The sequence below is a fragment of the Octopus sinensis genome, unplaced genomic scaffold (assembly GCF_006345805.1).
Source record: "Octopus sinensis unplaced genomic scaffold, ASM634580v1 Contig16238, whole genome shotgun sequence".
Classification (NCBI taxonomy): Eukaryota; Metazoa; Mollusca; class Cephalopoda; order Octopoda; family Octopodidae; genus Octopus; species Octopus sinensis.
The window spans coordinates 14,449-34,003 of NW_021834230.1; the positions used below are offsets into that span (position 1 = coordinate 14,449).

The 19,555-nt window shown below is 40.3% G+C and overlaps 1 protein-coding gene and 1 non-coding gene across 8 annotated transcripts; one reads left to right on the top strand and one right to left on the bottom strand.

Moving 5' to 3' along the window:
• Nucleotides 1-5,572: 5,572 nt before the first annotated feature.
• On the bottom strand, nt 5,573-5,691 carry LOC115230733. Its single transcript, XR_003883457.1, has one exon. It is a non-coding gene; the product is annotated as a 5S ribosomal RNA (ribosomal RNA).
• A 612-nt stretch (nt 5,692-6,303) lies between these two features.
• Nucleotides 6,304-19,525, top strand: LOC115230730 (homeobox protein 10-like). Of its 7 annotated transcripts, XM_036499783.1 has the most exons (4): nt 6,304-7,357; nt 7,388-7,508; nt 15,258-15,263; nt 19,492-19,525. In XM_036499783.1, the coding sequence occupies exons 1-2, from the start codon at nt 6,310-6,312 to the stop codon at nt 7,480-7,482; spliced, it is 1,143 nt and encodes a 380-aa protein (XP_036355676.1). In that variant the 5' UTR covers nt 6,304-6,309; the 3' UTR covers nt 7,483-7,508; nt 15,258-15,263; nt 19,492-19,525. The 7 variants fall into 7 exon arrangements, with proteins under 7 accessions (XP_036355676.1, XP_036355673.1, XP_036355672.1 ...); XM_036499780.1 differs by lacking the exon at nt 15,258-15,263 and having other exon boundaries at nt 7,388-7,529; nt 19,496-19,525; XM_036499779.1 differs by lacking the exon at nt 15,258-15,263 and having other exon boundaries at nt 7,388-7,529; nt 19,492-19,524.
• Nucleotides 19,526-19,555: the final 30 nt, after the last annotated feature.

A 19,555-nucleotide genomic window follows, 5' to 3' on the forward strand; every position in this document is an offset into this window, starting at 1 on the left:
TATGGATTTTAAATAACAGCATTTAAAGTCACATTGATGTTTGCTGTTGTTTGTTGTCGACTTGTTGTACTAAATAAATTGACTGACGTAAACTGCGTCAGATTTGCTGTCAACATTGTTGTCAGTGGCCGTCGATGTCATTGTTTATTCACTTAAGCGGACTGCAACGTCAAATTCCCGTACGACAAGTTTACGGTGTTTGCATGTCGGAAATCAAATCAATTCAAATCAGATATCAGAAAGCAGAACCAAAATCGAAGTCGATCAACATCAATGGAAATTGTAGCTGTGATACCAGTGCCAGTGACAAGTAAGCGAACCATCCGATCGTGGCCGTTGCCAGTGCCTCCCCGACTGGCCTCCGTGCCGGTGGCACGTAAAAAGCACCATCCGTGTGTGGCTGTTGCCAGCCTTGCCTGGCCCCCGTGCCAGTGGCACATAAAAAGCACCATCCAATCATGGCCGTTTGCCAGCCCCGTCTGGCACCTGTGTCGGTGGCACGTAAAAAAAAAACACCCACTACACTCACGGAGTGGTTGGCGTTAGGAAGGGCATCCAGGCATAGAAACATTGCCAGATCAGACTGGGCCTGGTGCAGCCTTCTGGCTTCCCAGACCCCAGTTGAACCGTCTAACCCATGCTAGCATGGAAAGCGGACGCTAAACGATGATGATGATGATGATGAATGAAATGTTGTCCTTTTAACCAGAGTATGTCAAGTGCTTGCACGTATATGTCGTCACCATCATTCCAACTCAACAGCATTCAAACCAACACGCAAAGCTCTTGGCCACTGAGTCACTCAGCTCTCCTAAATATCAATAGAAATTCATATATATATATATACACACATATACATATACATATATATATATATATATATATATAGGCGCAGGAATGGCTGTGTGGCAAGTAGCTTGCTTACCAACCACATGGTTCCAGGTTCAGTCCCACTGCGTGGCACCTTGGACCAAGTATCTTCTACTATAGCCTCAGGCCATAGTTTGATGAGAGGAGGACTGAGGACTTGATGGGGATGCTGGGGTTGGAGGAATCGGTGGAGTGGTTGGCAAGGGTCAGCTTTGGCAGGGTTTCTATTACTAGAAGCCCTTCCTAATACCATCCACTCTGTAGAGTAGCCTGGGTGCTTTTCATATGGCACCAGCACTAGAAGGGTTGCCAAGTTACTTGCAAGACAGAAAGGGCAATAAAGAAACTTTTGCTACCCAGTGGCAGGGGATGCTTCACCCAGCTTGCAAGGATTATGTCTTGAGTATATGTCGCAATGACACCCGATTCTTAGTCCCTTCTCCCCCCACCCCAATAATAAACACACCTACTAGTTCTACTATACTTTTATTATTATTACTTAACTAATAGGCACAGGAGTGGCTGTGTGGTAAGTAACTTGCTTACCAACCACATGGTTCCGGGTTCAGTCCCACTGTGTGGCACCTTGGGCAAGTGTCTTCTACTATAGCCTCTGGCTGACCAAAGCCTTGTGAGTGGATTTGGTAAACGGAAACTGAAAGAAGCCCGTTGTATATATGTATGTATATATGTGTGTGTGTGCGTGTAATTTTGTGTGTCTGTTTGTCCCCCTAGCATTGCTTGACAACAGATGCTGGTGTGTTTACATCCCCGTCGCTTAGCAGTTCGGCAAAAGAGACCGATAGAATAAGTACTGGGCTTACAAAGAATAAGTTCCGGGGTCGATTTGCTCGACTAAAGGCGGTGCTCCAGCATGGCCGTAGTCAAATGACTGAAACAAGTAAAAGAGTAAAAGAGTAAAGAATAAATTAATCAGTTAACTTACACTATTTACATTTGACGGATATTTGTCCTCATCTTGTTTGTTGTTAACACAACGTTTCAGCTGATATACCCTCCAGCCTTCATCAGGTGTCTTGGGGAAATTTCGAACCTGGGTTCTCATTCCTAAGGTATTTTTTCGATGTTATTATTATTATTGTTATTATTGAGGTCACTGCCTGGAATCAAACTTGGAATCTTGGGGTTAGTAGCTCGCATTAATAACCACTACGCCATATGCCTGTGGACATATGGTGTAATTTCCCCGAGACACCTGATGAAGGCTGGAGGGTATATCAGCCGAAACGTTGTGTTAACAACAAACAAGATGAGGACAAATATCTGTCAAATGTAAACAATGTAAATAAGGTACAAAATTCCTCATCTCTTAAATAATAATAATAATAATGAAATTATTGTTTACAGTGCTCAGGTGCACCACAACTTGTCAAAAGTGCATATAAAGCATATGCAGTAACGTACAAATGTCTGGGAAGTGAACAGTGTATGAGTCAGATACATGCTTGTGTGTGTATGGAGGGGAGAAAATCAGGTGTAGTGTTGGCGAATCTCAGAAAGCATGGAAGTTTTGAAGGAAGCAGTGCTCCGACAATTAACAACTGATGCCGGCAGTTTGTTCCACGCTTCAGCAACTCTCAGCGTGAAAAAATGTTTCCTAAAGTCATGGGAGCTGTGCTGTTTTCTGACTTTGTAAATATGTCCACGGGTGTTAGATGGGTGGAGTTTGAAAAGGTGCTCAGAGTTATTGTTTGTAAGGTGGTTGATAATTTTATGGGTGTCTGCCAAGTCAGTTGCCAATATAGAACTGTGTCAGTTAACTTATTAACCCTGTCACACCGTGTTCCTTGTATAGTGGGAATAGTATAAACGAAATCTCTACCAGATTCCCATTAAAAGTGAAAATAGGCGCAGGAGTGGCTGTGTGGTAAGTAGCTTGCTAACCAACCACATGGTTCTGGGTTCAGTCCCACTGCGTGGCATCTTGGGCAAGTGTCTTCTGCTATAGCCCCGGGCCGACCAATGCCTTGTGAGTGGATTTGGTAGACGGAAACTGAAAGAAGCCTGTCGTATATATGTATATATATATATATATGTATGTATGTGTGTATATGTTTGTGTGTCTGTGTTTGTCCCCCTAGCATTGCTTGACAACTGATGCTGGTGTGTTTACGTCCCCGTCACTTAGCGGTTCGGCAAAAGAGACCGATTGAATAAGTACTTTGCTTACAAAAGAATAAGTCCTGGGGTCAATTTGCTCGACTAAAGGCGGTGCTCCAGCATGGCCGCAGTCAAATGACTGAAACAAGTAAAAGAGAGTATACTAAAATTAGACAACTGATCCACATTTTAGTTTTGTAATTGTGTTTCTGATTCATTATTAATGGTGTTTCCCATAGATGTCCTTTATCTTTTTTGAGCTGTTGGTATACTTCAGGTACCCCTTAATCAGGGTTCCACTAGATCAGGGTACTTTACCGTCGGGGTACTACTCAGTCAGGGTACTATTGGATCAGGGTACTGTTTGATAAGATTACTACTAACTTGGGGTACTTTTCGATAAGAGTACTACTAACTTGGGGTACTTTTCAGTCAGGGTACTGTTTGATAAGAGTACTACTAACTTGGGGTACTTTTCAGTCAGGGTACTGTTTGATAAGAGTACTACTAACTTGGGGTACTTTTCAGTCAGGGTACTGTTTGATAAGAGTACTACTAACTTGGGGTACTTTTCAGTCAGGGTACTGTTTGATAAGAGTACTACTAACTTGGGGTACTTTTCAGTCAGGGTACTATTTGATAAGAGTACTACTAACTTGGGGTACTTTTCAGTCAGGGTACTATTGATAAGAGTACTACTAACTTGGGGTACTTTTCAATCAGGGTACTGTTGATAAGAGTACTACTAACTTGGGGTACTTTTCATCAGGGTACTACTTGATAAGAGTACTACTAACTTGGGGTACTTTTCAGTCAGGGTACTGTTTGATAAGAGTACTACTAACTTGGGGTACTTTTCAGTCAGGGTACTGTTTGATAAGAGTACTACTAACTTGGGGTACTTTTCAGTCAGGGTACTATTTGATAAGAGTACTACTAACTTGGGGTACTTTTCATTCAGGGTACTGTTTGATAAGAGTACTACTAACTTGGGGTACTTTTCAATCAGGGTACTACTTGATAAGAGTACTACTAACTTGGGGTACTTTTCAGTCAGGGTACTGTTTGATAAGAGTACTACTAACTTGGGGTACTTTTCAGTCAGGGTACTGTTTGATAAGAGTACTACTAACTTGGGGTACTTTTCAGTCTGGGTACTGTTTGATAAGAGTACTACTAACTTGGGGTACTTTTCAGTCAGGGTACTGTTTGATAAGAGTACTACTAACTTGGGGTACTTTTCAATCAGGGTACTACTTGATAAGAGTACTACTAACTTGGGGTACTTTTCAGTCAGGGTACTGTTTGATAAGAGTACAACTAACTTGGGGTGCTATTCAGTCAGGGTACTATTGGGTCAGGATATTGCTGGATAAGAGTACTTCTCAATCAGGGTACGATTTATCGAAATAGTTTCTGACTAGAGTCATCTGACGGCTAAACACTGGACAAGGTCAAGAGTGACATCAGGCTTTTTTTTTTGCTATTCAATTTTTTTGTGAAACTTATCTATTGTCATGCAGTGATTCAACTAGCCATGGTTGACACCATTCTGTGTCTATGGAGTCTGGTTCCATTACAATTGACCAATTGTTCCAATGAGAAAAAAGCAGCAAAACTATTCAAACAGATTCGTTTTTTTCACAAATCGAATCTTGAAAGAAAGTCTTTCTCTTTTCTGCTTTTATACATTTCCTGTTTTTCTAGTTTTGTTGTCGTTGTTGTTGTCATTCCTGCTGCTGCTACTGCTACTCCTGCTACTACTGCTACTGTTGTTCCATTTCTTCTCATTCTTCACCTTCACCTTCTTGTTCTTTCTCTTTACCTTCTACTATTTCCTCCTCTTTTTCTTTCTTTTTCTTCCGTCCTCCTCCTTCTCTTCCTTCCTTCCTTCTTCTCCTCCTCCTCCTCCTCCTCCTCTTCCACTACCACGACCACCACCATTGCTACCACACCATCATCATCGCCACCGCTTGCTAACGAACCACATGGTTCCGGGTTCAGTCCCACTGCGTGGCACCTTGGGCAACTGTCTTCTACTATAGTATAGCCTTGGGCCGACCAAAGCCTTGTGAGTGGATTTGGTAGACGGAAACTGTAAGAAGCCTGTCGTATATATGTATATATATATATATATATATATATAATAAATGTAACAGACAACAAAAAAAAATACGGACAGATAGATGATACAAAGACAGACAGGAAAGAAACAAGGATCATTCTGTTTCATTCCAATTCCATTTTCTGGATTTATATATATATGTGTATATTTTTATAGTTTTATTTGTCTCATTCATCTGACTTGAATTGATAAAAGGTGGGTTTTTTTTTCTAATTTATATATATATTTCTTTACTGCCCACAAGGAGCTAAACATAGAGGGGACAAACAAAGACAGACAAAGGTATTAAGTCGATTACATTGACCCCGGTGCATAACTGGTACTTAATTTATCGACCCCGAAAGGATGAAAGGCAAAGTCGACCTCGATGGAATTTGAACTCAGAATGTAACGGCAAACGAAATACCACAAGGCATTTCGCCTGGCGTGCTTACGTTTCTGTCAACTTGCTGCCTTTGCTTACAGCACCTAGGTTTCCCAGGCGGTCACCCATCTAAGTACTAACTAGGCCCAATGTTGCTTAACTTCGGTGATCGGACGAGAACCAGTGCTTTCAACGTGATATGGCCGTAATTTCTAATTGATATATATATGTATAGGCACAGGAGTGGCTGTGTGGAAAGTAGCTTGTTTACCAACCACATGGTTCCGGGTTCAGTCCCACTGCGTGACACTATAGCCTTGGGCCGACCAAAGCCTTGTGAGTGGATTTGGTAGACGGAAACTGAAAGAAGCCTGTCGTATATATGTATATATATATATATATATGTGTGCGTGTGTGTTTGTGTGTCTGTGTTTGTCCCCCTAGCATTGCTTGACAACCGATGCTGGTGTGTTTATGTCCCCGTCTCTTAGCGGTTCAGCAAAAGAGACTGATAGAATAAGTACTGGGCTTACAAAGAATAAGTCCCGGGATCGAGTTGCTCGATTAAAGGCGTTGCTCCAGCATGGCCGCAGTCAGATGACTGAAACAAGTAAAAGAATAAAGAGATATATATATTATACTTTGTGAAATTTGATTTAGTATTTCTATATTGAATTTTTCCCTGTAAGTTTGGAATAATATTCCCTCATATTATTATTATTATTATTATTATTATTATTATTATTATTATATTATTATTATTATTATTATACATACATATCTATTTCTCAATCTATTTACCAATTCTTTTTCTTTTGTCTCGTTGCAGATGAGACCATTCCGGTCATGTCAGAATCAATGTTGTTGCTGTGTCGTTGCCATCCTGTTGCCGCTAGGGAGCGTGATACTGACCGGTATCGGGGTGTGCGTGATCCTGAAATACGTCATGATTCGCACGGATTTACTACTTCCGGAGCTACAGAACCATGATGGTCAAAAGATCGTTGGCATCATTCTCACCTCGGTCGGGGTGTTGGGCATAATTATCAGTGCCATAGTGGCAATACTATACTTCACGGTGTGTCATGAAAGTCGGAGTGGACAGCCCGCCGTTGCACAGAAAATATGCAAGAATGGCATTGAAGAAAATTCAAATTCCCCTGCCACACCAAAAATGCAGGCCAATGGCCATCTCACGCCGAAATCCCCTGCCAAGAGGCAACCCTCCACCCCTAAATCTCTATTTAGTAGCGAGAGAATGGACTCTGCCAAACCCATTTCGACTATTGGAGTTCCCCCGACTTCGACGCCAAGGAGAACGCGGGGCGGCAAGAACGGCCGTCCACTTTCTTCGAATTTGGACATTGTCGAAGAAGTGGACGGTGACGTTCCGGTGCCGATGTTGCAACTCAATGGCAGAGATCTCAATCTGTCGAACAGCTGTAAACGTACCGACACCGTTTTCCATAATGGACAGAACGGCATTGTACCGAGACCGATTCTGAAATCTTCTTCCACCACCACCACCACCACCACCAACACCAACACCACCACCACCAACATCATCACTGCTACTACAACTACTACTACTACTAACACTGTTCTAACTAGCAACAACATCGCATCCACCAATTCTATAGCGGCTGCTCCTGCTGCTGCTACTGCTACTTCTAATACTAAATCTGTTTCAAGGTCCTTATTTTCAACGGGAAACATTCCGGACTCGTCCACTGACAACAATCACAACAACAACAACAACAACAACAACAACAACAACAACAATACAACTACTGCCCGAACATCTACATCAAGCAGTTCCCATACTTCATCTGTACATTCAAAGCCCTACCACGATAGCACCAACACCACCACCACCACCACCGCCGCCGCCGCCGCCGCCGCCGCCGCCACCATTACAGACCTTGACCACTCGAATTGTGATTCAGACCAAGATACACAAACACAGGACTCAGATTGCGAAATAACATCAAGTAGACTATGATACCCGTGTATGTCTCAGGTGTGTGTGTGTGTCTGTGTGTGCGTGTGCCAAATTCTGACATCCTGATTGGTTTTCTTCCTCAATATGCAATGCCAAGATATTTGGTTATCAATGTTGTTGTTATTATTATTTTTATCTTTATTATTATTATTATTACTATTGTTGTTGTTGTTGTTTAATGCGGTAAGCTAACAGCATAATTTGCATGCCAGGTGGAAATGCTTAGCAGTATTTCGTCTGCCGTTACGTTCTGAGTTCAAATTCCACCTAGGTCAACTTTGCCTATCATTCTTTCGGGGTCGATAAATTAAATACCAGTTACATACTGGGGTCGATGTAATCGACTTAATCCGTTTGTCTGTCCTTGTTTGTCCCCTTTATGTTTAGCCCCTTGTGAGTAGTAGAGAAATAGATATTTCATCTGCCGCTATGTTCTGAGTTCAAATTCCGCTGAGGTCGACTTTGCCTTTCATCCTTTCGGGGTCGATTAAATAAGTACCAGTTTTGCACTGGGGTTGATATAATCGACTTAATCCATTTGTCTGTCCTTGTTTGTCCCCTCTGTGTTTAGCCCCTTGTGGGTAGTAAAGAAACAAGTATTTCGTCTGTCTTCATGTTCTGAGTTCAAATTGTGCCAAGGTTGACTTTGCCTTTTGTCCTTTCGGAATTGGTAAATTGAGTACCAGTTGAGTACTGGGGTCGATGTGGTTGACTGTCCCCCTCTCCACAAAATCCAGGCCTCATGCCTATATTAGAAATTATTATTATTATTATTATTTTTATTATTAGGCATAAGCATGTGATAAACATCCTTTTATCCTTTCGGGGTTGATAAAATAAGTACCAGTGATACACTGGGGTCGATGTAATCGACTCATCCCCCTCCCCTCAAAACTGCTGCCCTTGTGACAAAATTTGAAACCATTATTATTATTATTATTATTATTATTATTATTCTTAGTTGAAATGCCCTTGAAGTCAACTTTGCATTTTATCTTTTAAGGGTCAATAAAATAAGTACCTGTTAAAAACTGGGGTCAATGTGAGTGACTGGTCCCCTCCCCCAAATTGCAGGCCTTGTGCTCAAAGTAGAAAGGATTATTATTATTATTATTATTATTATTATTATTATTATTATTATTATTATTATTATCGCAGTCTGCCAATAAGTTCTCATTTCAAATTCCTTCAGTGTTGATGAAAAAAATTTATTTTTCAGTCCTGACTTGGAGGTGGGGGGGCAAGGCAGGGTTTGACTATTCTTTTTACTCTTCTCATCAATAAAGTTGCTTTAATATTTAAATATAGTTTCAGGTGTTGAACTGGCAGACTCATTAGCATATTGGACAAAATGCTTAGTGGTGTTTCTTCCGCTTTTTTCCGCATTCTGAATTCGGATAGCGTTGAGGTCGATTCTACCTTGAACCGGCACAACGGTTAAGCACACCCACGACAAAATGCTTAGCGGCACTTCTTCCGGTTTTTTACCTTTAGTCGAGAAAATCGACCCCGGGACTTATTCTTTGTAAGCCTAGTACTTATTCTATCGGTCTCTTTTGCCGAACTGCTAAGTTACGGGAATGTAAACACACCAGCATCGGTTGTCAAGCGATGTTAGGTGGGTGGGGGACAAAGACAGACACACAAACACACACATATATATATATATATATATCATCATCATCATCATCATCGTTTAGCGTCCGCTTTCCATGCTAGCATGGGTTGGACGGTTCAACTGGGGTCTGGGGAGCCAGTAGGCTGCGCCAGGCCCAGTCTGATCTGGCAGTGTTTCTACAGCTGGATGCCCTTCCTAACGCCAACCACTCCATAAGTGTAGTGGGTGCTTTTTACGTGCCACTGGCACGGGGGCCAGACGAGGCTGGCAATGGCCACAATCGGATGGTGCTTTTTACGTGCCACTGGCACGGAGGCCAGTCGGGGCAGCACTGGCTACAGCCACGTTCGGATGATTCTCTTACGTGCCACTGGCACTGGTATGACAGCTACAATTTCCATTGATGTCAATCGATTTCGATTTTGATTTTCACTTACCTCAACAGGTCTTCACAAGTATATATACATATATACGACAGGCTTCTTTCAGTTTCCATCTACCAAATCCACTCACAAGGCTTTGGTCGGCCCGAGGCTATAGTAGAAGACACTTGCCCAAGGTGTCACGCAGTGGGAATGAACCTGGAACCATGTGGTTGGTAAAAGATGATACTTACATATAAAAAATTAATTATATAAATATTTAAATATAAAAAAAAATACTTCAATATCTGCTTCTGCATTGAGGTTAATGAGCTGGTGCACTCGTTAGCGTGCCAGGAATAATGGCCAGCGACATTTTGTCTGTCTGTATGTTCTGAGTTCAAATTCCCATCAGGGTTCGCTTTGCCTTTCATCCTTTCAGGAGTCAATAAAATAAGTACCAGTTATACACTGGGGTTGATGTAATTGATTTACCCCCACCCCCTACCCAAAATTGCTGGTCATGTGCTAGAATTTGACCCCTATATTTGCATCTCTGCACTGCATTTCAGTTGATTTGATCTCCAATTGTCTTAGCCACATTCTTATATGTGTGTGTGCATATGTGGATAGCAGGAGGCGCAATGGCCCAGTGGTTAGGGCAGCGGACTCGCGGTCATAGGATCGCGGTTTCGATTCCCAGACCGGGCGTTGTGAGTGTTTATTGAGCGAAAACACCTAAAAGCTCTACGAGGCTCCAACAGGGGATGGTGGTGATCCCTGCTGTACTCTTTCACCACAACTTTCTGTTGTACCTGTATTTCAAAGGGCCGGCCTTGTCACTCTCTGTGTCACGCTGAATATCCCCGAGAACTACGTTAAGAGTGCACGTGTCTGTGGAGTGCTCAGCCACTTACACATTAATTTCACGAGCAGGCTGTTCCATTGATTCGGATCAACCGGAACCCTCATCGTCGTAACCGACGGAGTGCTTCCATCCATGTGGATAGCATAGAACTGGAGTTAAACTTGAGGCTAATTAAATTTTACTAAATTCTTCATTATCTTCGAAATTAATTGAATCAAAAGTGTTCTAAATTAAAACTTTTCATCATAATTTTATGTTATTTTCTAAACACAAACACCAGCTTAATAACGATAGAACTATTTTACTAATTTAATTATTTTCAAAATTAATTGGAACTAACGAAGTGTTTATCTACAGCAATATGGTAACAAAAGGGTCAAAGTGATCTAAATACTCTTTTTACTCTTTTCGTTTTTTCAGTCATTTGACTGTGGCCATGCTGGAGCACCGCCTTTAATCGAGCAACTCAACCCCAGGACTTATTCTTTGTAAGCCCAGTACTTATTCTATCGGTCTCTTTTGCTGAAACCGCGCTAAGTTACGGGGATGTAAACACACCAGCATCGGTTGCCAAGCGATGCTGAGGGGACAAATACAGACACACACATACATATATATATATATATATATATATATATATATATATATAATATATATATATATATATACGATGGGCTTCTTTTAGTTTCCGTCAACCAAATCCACTCACAAGGCTTTGGTCGGCCCGAGGCCATAGTAGAAGACACTTGCCCAAGGTGCCACGCAGTGGGACTGAACCCGGAACCATGTGGTTCGTAAGCAAGCTACTCCTGCGCCTATGAAAATTTCCTTACAAAGTTTTGTGTTTATTTATGTTCCAAATAATTTACTAACAACAAAGTTGCTTTACTAAATTCTTCATTATTTTCCAAATATTTGAAACCAAGAATATTTCAACAGAATTTTGGTAACGGAACGGTCAATCAGCTATTTTCAATAAACTGTCTTTGGCAACAGAATGACAATCAGAAATTCTCGGTCTTGTTTGTGGTTCCACTACTCTTTTACTCTTTTTACTCTTTTACTTGTTTCAGTCATTTTGACTGTGGCCATGCTGGAGCACCGCCTTTAATCGAGCAACTCGACCCCGGGACTTATTCTTTTGTAAGCAAAGTACTTATTCTATCGGTCTCTTTTGCTGAACCGCTAAGTAACGGGGACATAAACACACCAGCATCGGTTGTCAAGCAATGCTAGGGGGACAAACACAGACACACAAACACACACACGCATATATATATATATACGACGGGCTTCTTTCAGTTTCCGTCTACCAAATCCACTCACAAGGCTTTGGGCAGCCAGAGGCTATAGTAGAAGACACTTGCCCAAGGTGCCACGCAGTGGGACTGAACCCGGAACCATGTGGTTGGCAAACTTTTTTTTTTTTTTTGCTTTGTCTGTTTGTGGTTGGTGTGCGAAGGCACTTGTCTTTGCGGTTAGGGTGTTGCAGTCGCAATCACAAGGTCATGGTTTCAATTCTCAGACCAGGTGGGGCATCGTGCTTTTGAGGAAAAACCATGACGACCCCTTGATGCTGTCCTTAGACCTGTCAGGTTGTGTCGAACCTACAAACGCATGCTTGCACCACACAAGGACATTCAGTGATGTTGTTGTTGTTGTTGATGATGATGATGATGATGATTACCAGAGTCTCGAGGCACCTACAAAAGCCACGGGCACTAAAGCTTCTCGGTGACTCCCCCATGATACCAGTCCTCGGAACCATCAGACCCTTCCAAGCTATCCAACCCATGCTAGCATGAAACAAGAACATTAAATAAACGATGATGATGATGATGATGATAATGAACCCTACTGATTCAGGAGGCCCTCAAGGGCCACGTGCACTGCCATTGGCACTCCCAAACCTAGCTAAAACAAAAAAAAAAACCCCATTAAAACTAAATATTTTTTTTTCAAATCTGATGTGTATATATTAACAAATATGCTGTAAGGTGTTATCAACAATTAATGTCTCTCACTTATCATCAAATCTCTAACTACTCAGGAAAACTAATATTTTAAGGCAGTGGTTCCCAATTTTTTACAGTCACAACTTATTTGGGTGACTCAATGATTATTCTAAGACTTATTTTTTTAATTAACAAATCCCATAAAGGGGTGCATTTTACATTTTATACTTAATTTTTGGAAAAAATATTTCCTTTGTTTTTGTTTGCAGTAAATGTTGTGTTTGTAACCCGTACGTCTGTGGTTTTTATTTATTTTTTTCTTTTTGCTTCATTCATTGCACTGTGGCCATGCTGGAGCAACACTTTGAAAGGTTTAGTTAAATAAATCAACCCCACCCCTCAATACTTATTGAGTTGAGTATTTATTCTATCTTTTATTCATCCTCTTTTGTTGAGCTAAGTTACAAGGATGTAAATAAACCAACACTAGTTGTCACATGGTGAAGAAAGGACAAACACAAAGACCCACTACACACACACACAGAACGGGCTTCTTTCAGTTTCTGTCTACCAAATCTACTCACAAGGTTTTCGTTGGCTCAGGGCTATAGTAGGAGACACTTACCCAAGGTGCCATGCAATGGGAGTGAACCTGGAACTATGTGGTTGGTAAGTGAATGTGTAACCACACACCCATGCCTGCACCTGTGCATCCTGGTGCACTGTCAGAAATAAGGACGAGGGTTCCAGTCGCTCCCGGTCCATGGAACAGCCTGCTCATGAAATTAACAAGCAAGTGGCTGAGTACTCCACAGACATGTGTACCTTTAACGTAGTTTTCAGGGAGATTCAGCATGACACAGAATGTAACACAGTGGGCCCTAGTGAATTACAGGTACAGTTTATTTTTGCCAGCTGAGTGGACTGGAGCAATGTGAAATAAAGTGTCTTGCTCAAGGAGACAACTTGGCACCAGGATTTGAACTCATGACCTTACAATTGTGAGCTGAATACGATAACCACTAAACCATTGACCTATGTGTATAACATATTTAACCTTTTCACATTTAAACTGGCCAAAATAGTCTGACATTTTTATGTTCAAACTGACTAGATCTAACCTTTCACACCTACCCTACAATGTCATTCTAAATCTAAACGATCACATATTTGAAATCTCAATACAACAAGATAATCCACACATCCTTTAAGGCCCTCATGCTTTCCGAAATCCGCCGAAACTACACCTGATTGTCCCCCTTCCATACTCATACACATATGTGTATGTCATGACTCATGCACTGTTCTTTTCCTGACGCTTGTACATTACCCTATGTACTATACACACACTTTAGATGAGTTGTGGTGCACCTGAGCACTGTACACAATGTTTTATTATTATTATTTTTAATGCAAAACAACGTGAATAAATACCGTAAATCCTCGAGTATAATCCGCATTTTTCCCCCAAATTTAAAGGTCAAAATCCCTAGTGTGTACTATATACGAGGTTAAAAATGAAAATTATTTTCTAAGCAATGTCCGAGTCTCTATTTGCTGTCTGGCAATGTTTATTCAGACGCATTTTGTGATGTCGGGCGTGAAAATACCTTAAGCTAAGCCTGAAAGCAATGAAGTCATAAAAGAATCCTCCATAACTTGCAGTAAGCAACATTTATTAAACGTTATTACTGTTATTTCTTTATTTTCTGCAAACAAAATGCACAAAAAAGCTACACGTTTGCATTATGTGAAATATACAATAATAATAAAGGACGTTACTGTATACAGTTTTACAAACCAAGGACGTTATATAGACCTCCTTGACTCAAGTTAGAGAAGGGTGCGTATTATACAATAAATCCAGGTAAGTGGAAAGAAGTTAAAAGCAATTAAGAACAAGAAAAGGTGAAAAGATCTTTGGAATTTTTACCTATTTTTTCAAGAACTCTCAACTAACTTGGCATCAGTACTTTGTTTCTATAATTACAAATAGGACGAATAAAGTAAAAGACTCTTTTTGGTCATATTCTGAATGCCTTACTTCCTTGGGCATGGATACATTGAAACTCCGACGTCTGGCAGCTGACTTGGTAGACACCCATAAAATTATTAACCATCTTACAAACAATAACTCTGAGCACCTTTTCAAACTCCACCTGTCTAAGACCCATGGACATGTTTACAAAGTCAGAAAACAGCACAGCTGAGAGTTGCTGAAACATGGAACAAACTGCCGGCATCAGTTGTTAGTTGTCGGAGCACTGCATCCTTCAAAACTTCCATGCTTCCTGAGATTCACCAACACTACACCTGATTTTCTTCCCTCCATACACATGCAGACATGTATCTGACTCATACATTGTTCACTTCCCAGACATTTGTACATTACTGCATATGCTTTATATGCACTTTTGACAAGTTGTGGTGCACCTGAGCACTGTATACAATAATTTCATTATTATTATTATTATTAATGACCATTGGATTATACCTACAAAGTCCCTCCCCAAGGCACAAGTCCGGGCAAGGTTTTATGGAAGACCAGCAGTCACCCATGCATACCAGGTTCCTGTCTCCACACCACTGATGTTATCCAAGGGAAAGGCAAAGGGGTCGATACAGCTTGGCACCCGTGATGTCACAACTCATTTCTATGGTTAACTGAATAGGAGCAATGTGAAATAAAGTGTCTTGCTCAAGAACACAACATATATCCTGGTCTGGGAATCGAACTCACAATCTCATGATTGTGAGCCCAACGCTCTAACCACTGAGCCATGCACCTTCACACACACATTAAGGGCAAAGGGTTAAAACCTCCTTCAGTCATGAATGACCATCAGATTAGTAACCCTCTGAGGCACAAGTCCGAGTAAGGTCAGTTAGTTAATTATTTGGCTCAAAAAGCAAAAAGCAAGGCCATGTAGGGGGACATGGAGTTATGTACAGGGTTGTATTCATGTAAAGAGCTCAGGCCACTTGAGGTCAAGGGAGACCTTGAACCGAGCGGTCGTCGGCATCTTCACCATCTCGTCCGGCAGCTTATTCCACGGATCCGCAACCCGGACGGAGAAAGCCCCTCTCCTTCGATTGAGATGAAATCGTCATAGATAGAGCTTTTCGGAATGATCCCGCAGCCGACGCTCTGGAGCAGGAGTGAAGAACAGCTCTTTCGAGAGGTTACACTTTCCGCTTATGATGTTGTGAGCAAGAATGAGATCTCCACGGCGTCGTCGTTTTTCTAGAGAATAAAGGTCGAGCGTCTTCAGCCTTTCTTCATAAGACAAATGCTTGAGACCAAGAACCATGCGGGTTGTTTATGGAAGACCAGCAGTCGCCCATGCATACCAGCCTCCACTCTCCATTGTTATCCAAGGAAATGTCAAAGGCTGACACACCTGTGACATTGCAACTCATTTCTGAAACTGAGTAGAACTGGAGTAAAAGGGAAATAAATTGTCTTGCTCAAGAACACAACACACAGCTAGGTCTGGGAATCGAACTCACAACCTCATGATTGTGGGCTCAGTGCACTTACCATTGAGCCATGCACCTTCACTGTAGAAAAATATACCTGTATTTGTCCACAATATGACAAATATAGGTATAGCAAATACCTATTTCTTTACTATCCACAAGGGGCTAAACACAGAGGGGACAAACAAGTACAGACATACGGATTAAGTCGATTACATCGACCCCAGTGCGTAACTGGTGCTTAATTTAATCGACCCCGAAAGGATGAAGGCAAAGTCAACCTCGGCGGAATTTGAACTCAGAATGTAAAGGCAGACGAAATACCTATTTCTTTACTACCCAAGGGGCTAAACACAGAGGGGACAAACAAGGGCAGACAAAGGGATTAAGTCGATTATATCGACCCCAGTGCGTAACTAGTACTTAATTTATCGACCTCGGCGGAATTTGAACTCAGAACATAACGGCAGAGGAAATACCGCTAAGCATTTCGCCCGGCGTGCTAACGTTTCTGCCGTGCCTCTAATGAATGGGTCAGAATTACTAAATGACAGTTAAGGGGAGATAATCTCAAGAATCCCGATTTCCTCAAAACTGATTTGGCAATGAGGGAAATGATGGAATTGTTTTAATTAATTAATTAGTAATTAATAATTCCACCAAGTAGTATTCGACATGTTAAAAGGACCATTTTCAGTAAACTTAAACATTATTATTATTTTTTTTATTTATATAATTATGAGTTTAATTATAATTAGGGTTCACCAAAAAATGTTAGGTATGTGGCGAAGCAAATTTTTTGACTGAACCTTAATTATAATTATACTCATAATTATATTTTAAAATATATATATATATATATATATATATATATATATATCTTTACTCTTTTACTTGTTTCAGTCATTTGACTGCGGCCATGCTGGAGCACCGCCTTTAGTCGAGCAAATCGACCCCGGGACTTACTCTTTGTAAGCCCAGTACTTATTCTATCGGTCTCTTTTTGCCGAACCGCTAAGTGATGGGGACGTAAACACACCAGCATCGGTTGTCAAGCAATGCTAGGAGGACAAACACAGCAGACACACACATACATATATACGACAGGCTTCTTTCAGTTTCCGTCTCCCAAATCCACTCACAAGGCATTGGTCGGCCCGGGGCTATAGCAGAAGACACTTTCCCAAGATGCCACGCAGTGGGACTGAACCCGGGACCATGTGGTTGGTTAGCAAGCTACTTACCACACAGCCACTCCTACGCCTATGTATGTATATATATGTATATATATATATGTATATATGTATATATATATATATATATATAGATATATATATGTATATATATATATATATATATATATATATAATATATATATATAATATGTATATATATATGTATATATATATGTATATATATAGTATATATGTATATATATATATGTATATATATATATATACATATATAGTATATATATATGTATATGTATATATATCTATATAGATATATATATATATATATATATATATATATATGTAGGTCGGGTTGATCCGGGGTTTAACCACATAGTAAGGTACTCAATACATAGCAGAGTAAAATTCTGAGGATTTCTCTTGATGAAACAGTGCTAGTCCTGTAGAAGCTCCTTCTATATAATAAATATATATATATATATATATATATTATATATATATTATTATTATTATTCACTAAGTAATTTCGGTATAGAAAAGGACCATATTCGTAAAAACTTATACAAGAAGTTTTGTATATAATTATAACAATAATTAAGGGTTCCTTCCTTTTTGCCTGTGAGTTACAGAGAGGGTTGTCTGTGGGGTCATATTTTGTAGCGAAAAGAATAACGGTCTTTTGGCTGCTATTTCTAATTTTTCGGTATGAGGTTAAGCAACTCGTTGCTAAAACCTTAATTATTGTTTTTATATATATATATATATATATATATATATATATATATATATATAGGATCGACGAGTCACAACTAGCTAGCGAGTACGCGAGTGCGCGCACCGGGACCACTCTTCTTAATAGTACCCGAATTCTTAGAGATTTCAATCCATCTGTTACCACACCTTGGGTTCTTCATTCATTTTCTTCCTTGCGCTTGTGTATTCACGAATGAGTCCATTACCTTCATAAGTAGACGGGACAACAGTAACACTTGGTTTTAGGTTCCCTCCTATTTCATTTTCTTCTATAATTCTGTTGGTTCTCAGCATCAGGTTCAGAAATAATCTCCTATATGTTTGTTCAGCATACTTCCTTAAATGTTGTTCGTTAAAAAATAGAAAAGGTCCAGAAATTGACTCACTTTAAATTTCCTTGGTTATGTAAATACCTCAGAAGTCAAGCTTTCGACATTTCTTCTCTTATTATATCTATGCAGCGCGCAAATAGCCTTCAAAAGAATTTCTACTGAATGCAGAATTTCATATTGTAAATTGAGAGATTTCCATTCTTCGTCAGCGATGGGCATCTGTGGAAAGTTCTGCAAGTAGAGCATTTGGAAAGCAGCTTTTCAGTTCCAAAAATCTCTCAATCATATGGAATGAGCCATTCCCCGAGTTCTGCAATCCAGTAGAAGTTTATATTCTCTCTTCTCACAAGTTCGCTCCTACAAAATCTTGCAAAATTCATTTTTTCTCGGAGATTTACGGAAAAGTTTTGAAATTTTACTTACCTTATTTAAAACTTTGTTAATTTCAGGTTTTAGCTGGGGAAAACAAGCATTTTCGTGAGCCAAATCTGTTTGACAAAGTATGTCTTGTTGGCTTATGTCAGCTTCATCATCACTGTCGTCTGTTATGGGGATCACCATCGTCTGTTATGGCGGTCACTATCGTCTGTTATGGCGGTCACTGTCGTCTGTTATGGCGATCTCTTCACTTTTTTTATCAAAAAATTTCGTGTTACTTCCTTGAAATGAATCTGGAACTGGTTATTACATATGCTCAACGGGAAAGATCACCCGCCTGAAGACTAACAGCATCCCCTTGACTTGCTATGAATAAACTCAGTTACCTGCAAATTCAAAGAGTCAGCCAGGGGTTAGCGAAGGAGGTGACAAGGTGCTGATCTAAGGTTCAAGGGGAAAGAAGGTGAGGATATGTTGCAATATGTTTCAATGAAACAGACAGCACTCTCAACTAAAGGCGACCGACAACAGTTCAGTTAGTTCAGTTTCAACGATATTTCTTGAAAAGAAAAATTGGAGAAATGTTTTGCGAAAAAAAAACCCCAAAAAACCCAGCATGCCTTAAAATCGGTTTTAGCAAATCGGTTTCGGTTTTATTGATCATAATATAAAACCGGTTTTGAGGCCTACTTAGAACCTCATGATTGTGGGCTCAATGCGCTAACCATTGAGCCATGCACCTTCACTATAGAAAAATATACCTGTATTTGTCCACAATAGGACAAATACAGGTATAGCAAATACCATACAATATAAATTCTTGATTTATTAAATTGATCTGTGCCTCTAATGAATGGGTCAGAATTACTAATTGACAGTTAAGGGGAGATAATCTCAAAGATCCAGATTTCCTCAAAACTGATTTGGCTGTGAGGAAAATGATGGAATTTCTTGTCTGGAGATGAGGAGGACAGTCAGGGACATCCGTTTCTGATTCTGTAGCTATCCTTTGGCTTAATAATTAAATGTCTGACTTCTAGAAGATGTATCATAGTGTCTCTCTATCTCTTTGTATGTGTGTGTGTGTGTTGTGTGTGTGTGGGTATATATATATATATATATATATATATATAC